The 2,229-nt window shown below is 20.8% G+C and overlaps 2 protein-coding genes across 2 annotated transcripts in view; one reads left to right on the top strand and one right to left on the bottom strand.

Annotated features, from left to right (window-relative positions):
• Positions 1 to 156: 156 nt before the first annotated feature.
• Positions 157 to 1,386, bottom strand: PGSY75_1010500 (putative ankyrin-repeat protein; the record flags this gene model as incomplete). The annotated part of the gene is made up of 6 exons (XM_018785871.1): positions 157 to 229; positions 328 to 378; positions 712 to 909; positions 1,026 to 1,093; positions 1,186 to 1,222; positions 1,378 to 1,386. Coding segments are annotated over 6 exons (436 nt in total), but the record flags the coding sequence as incomplete, so codon positions are not given.
• Positions 1,387 to 1,568: 182 nt separating this feature from the next.
• PGSY75_1010400 (hypothetical protein) overlaps positions 1,569 to 2,229 on the top strand; it is a gene marked incomplete at both ends in the record, with an annotated part of 1,696 nt that continues 1,035 nt past the window's right edge. The window contains 2 exons of the mRNA XM_018785870.1: positions 1,569 to 1,758; positions 1,943 to 2,229. The exon at positions 1,943 to 2,229 is cut by the window's right edge and continues 106 nt beyond it. Coding sequence (XP_018641487.1) covers positions 1,569 to 1,758; positions 1,943 to 2,229 — 477 coding nt within the window. The remainder of the gene's footprint in view (positions 1,759 to 1,942) is intronic.

The raw sequence follows: 2,229 nt of genomic DNA, 5'->3' as shown, positions 1-2,229 counted from the left end.
TTGTATGGTTTTATTTTTCTATAATAATTTCGTTACCTATATGCAATATGATGTTTAAAGGGGGGGGGGTGATACATAATAATATGAACACAAGTAAATATATATATATATATATATATATATATATATTTATTTATATACATTTTTAATATTTACTTTTGTATAATATATAGGTAGATAATTGTGTTTTTCCATTAAAATCTGCATAATCATAAACGCTTGCCTTATTCTAAAAAATAAAAATAAATAAATAAATAAATATAAATATAAATATATATATATATATAACAATGCATTTATCTATATAATCACAATATATATTGTTACATTATCTTTTATTTGGACATCAGCTCCATTTTCTATCAATAATTTAACGATCTGATAAAAAAAAAGAAAAGCATATATATACGAATAATAAAAATTGGTACACATATTAAATATATGTTGACTATAATATATATATATTTGTATATATTTATGTTTTTTTTTTTTTATCTTGATTTTAAAGAATTTCCATTTATAAGTTTTTTAAGTACACAGTTCCGCTAATATATAAATTGCATGTTTTGTTAGTTTTTTTTTTTTTTTTTTTTTGATTTTTTAATATTAATTTATGTTTATGATAATTTTTTTTTATTTCTATATTATATGTGTTAATTTTTTATATATATTATATATATATATTATATGTTTGTGTGTGTTTATATATACATTGTCTTTTATATCTATGTCAGCTTTATTTTCAATAAGAAATTTAGCTATATTTATATGTCCATATTTAACACATATATGAAGTGGCGACATTCCTTTGGAATCTTTATGATTTATGTTACTTCCTTTTTTTAAAATTAATCTAGCCATTTTTAAACTCCCATTTCTACAAGAGTACCAAAGAGCTGTCCTATTATGCTATATTTTTTAAAACAAGGGAAAATATATATATATATATATATATGTATATATATATGTTTATTTATATATATATATATTTTTATTTATTTATTTATTTTCTTAGTTGTGCTCACGGGAGGTTGAACGTAATCGCCTAGGGGAATCTGCAATTTAGACAAGGAAACCACATCCTCATATATGCCTATAAAAAAAAATATATATACAAGATATAAAATAAAAAAATATAAAAATATAAAAATATAAAAATTTAGTAGAAGGAATAATATAATATACCCTTTCGAGCAGCGACTAGCAATTTGACTCTCTCTTCCTTCACAAAAAATATACATATATATATATATATATATATATTAGAATAATTATAATCGCACACATTTTTTTTTTTTTTTTTTTTTTTTTTTTTTTCTCATGACAAAAATTTTTTTCCTTTATATAATTAAACACAGCGTTATATGTACATTTTACTGTTGCCATTATATTTGAAGAATTTTTTTTTTTTTTTTTTCTCCTTTATATATTATTGATATGAAATCTTCTGTATGTTAAAATTCACAGTTTGTCATGCATATTTATAAAATAGCCATACATTAATATATATTTAATATATATATATATATATATATATATATTTATTTATTTTATATTTTTAAGATATAATGTCTGAAAAAAAGAATAATAAAAAAAAAAAGAAGAAATTGATATTAGTCCAAGAAAATGGAGTAAGGACCAATTCGTTGGAAAAATATACAGGGTTAGGTACCTGCATTTTTTATCGCTTTAATAAAAATAAAAAGACAGAAGAAAAATATTACGGCTATTTCTTAGAAGGCAAAAAACATGGATACGGTAATGTTTTCACGGCTCCTTAGCAACATTAAAAATTAGATATTAATACATTTATATGTTTATAAATTCATGGGTATATATATAAACAAATATGTATATATATATATATATATATATATATACATGAATGTTTTATTTTTTAATAACATATTTTTACTTGCTTTTTTTTTTTTTTTTTTAAAAGGTCAATATATATATTATAATGGTGATGTGTATAAAGGGACTTATGAGCATGGTAAGAAAAGCGGTATAGGTACTTATATCTATAATATTGATAAGAAAATAAAAAAAAAGAGAAATGAAAAAATAAAAGGAAGCGATGAAGAAAAGGAGAGTGACAAAGAAATGGAAAGTGACAAAGAAATGGACGATAATTCTAATGGAGAGATGAAAATTGACGAAAGGGATGAACAAAGTGATGATCAACAAAGTGATGATAATGAAAGGAATGAGGAGGATATGTCCGATTCT

This window comes from Plasmodium gaboni, chromosome 10 (genome assembly GCF_001602025.1).
Source record: "Plasmodium gaboni strain SY75 chromosome 10, whole genome shotgun sequence".
Taxonomy (NCBI): domain Eukaryota; phylum Apicomplexa; class Aconoidasida; order Haemosporida; family Plasmodiidae; genus Plasmodium; species Plasmodium gaboni.
This window is presented reverse-complemented; position numbering and strand designations above follow the sequence as displayed.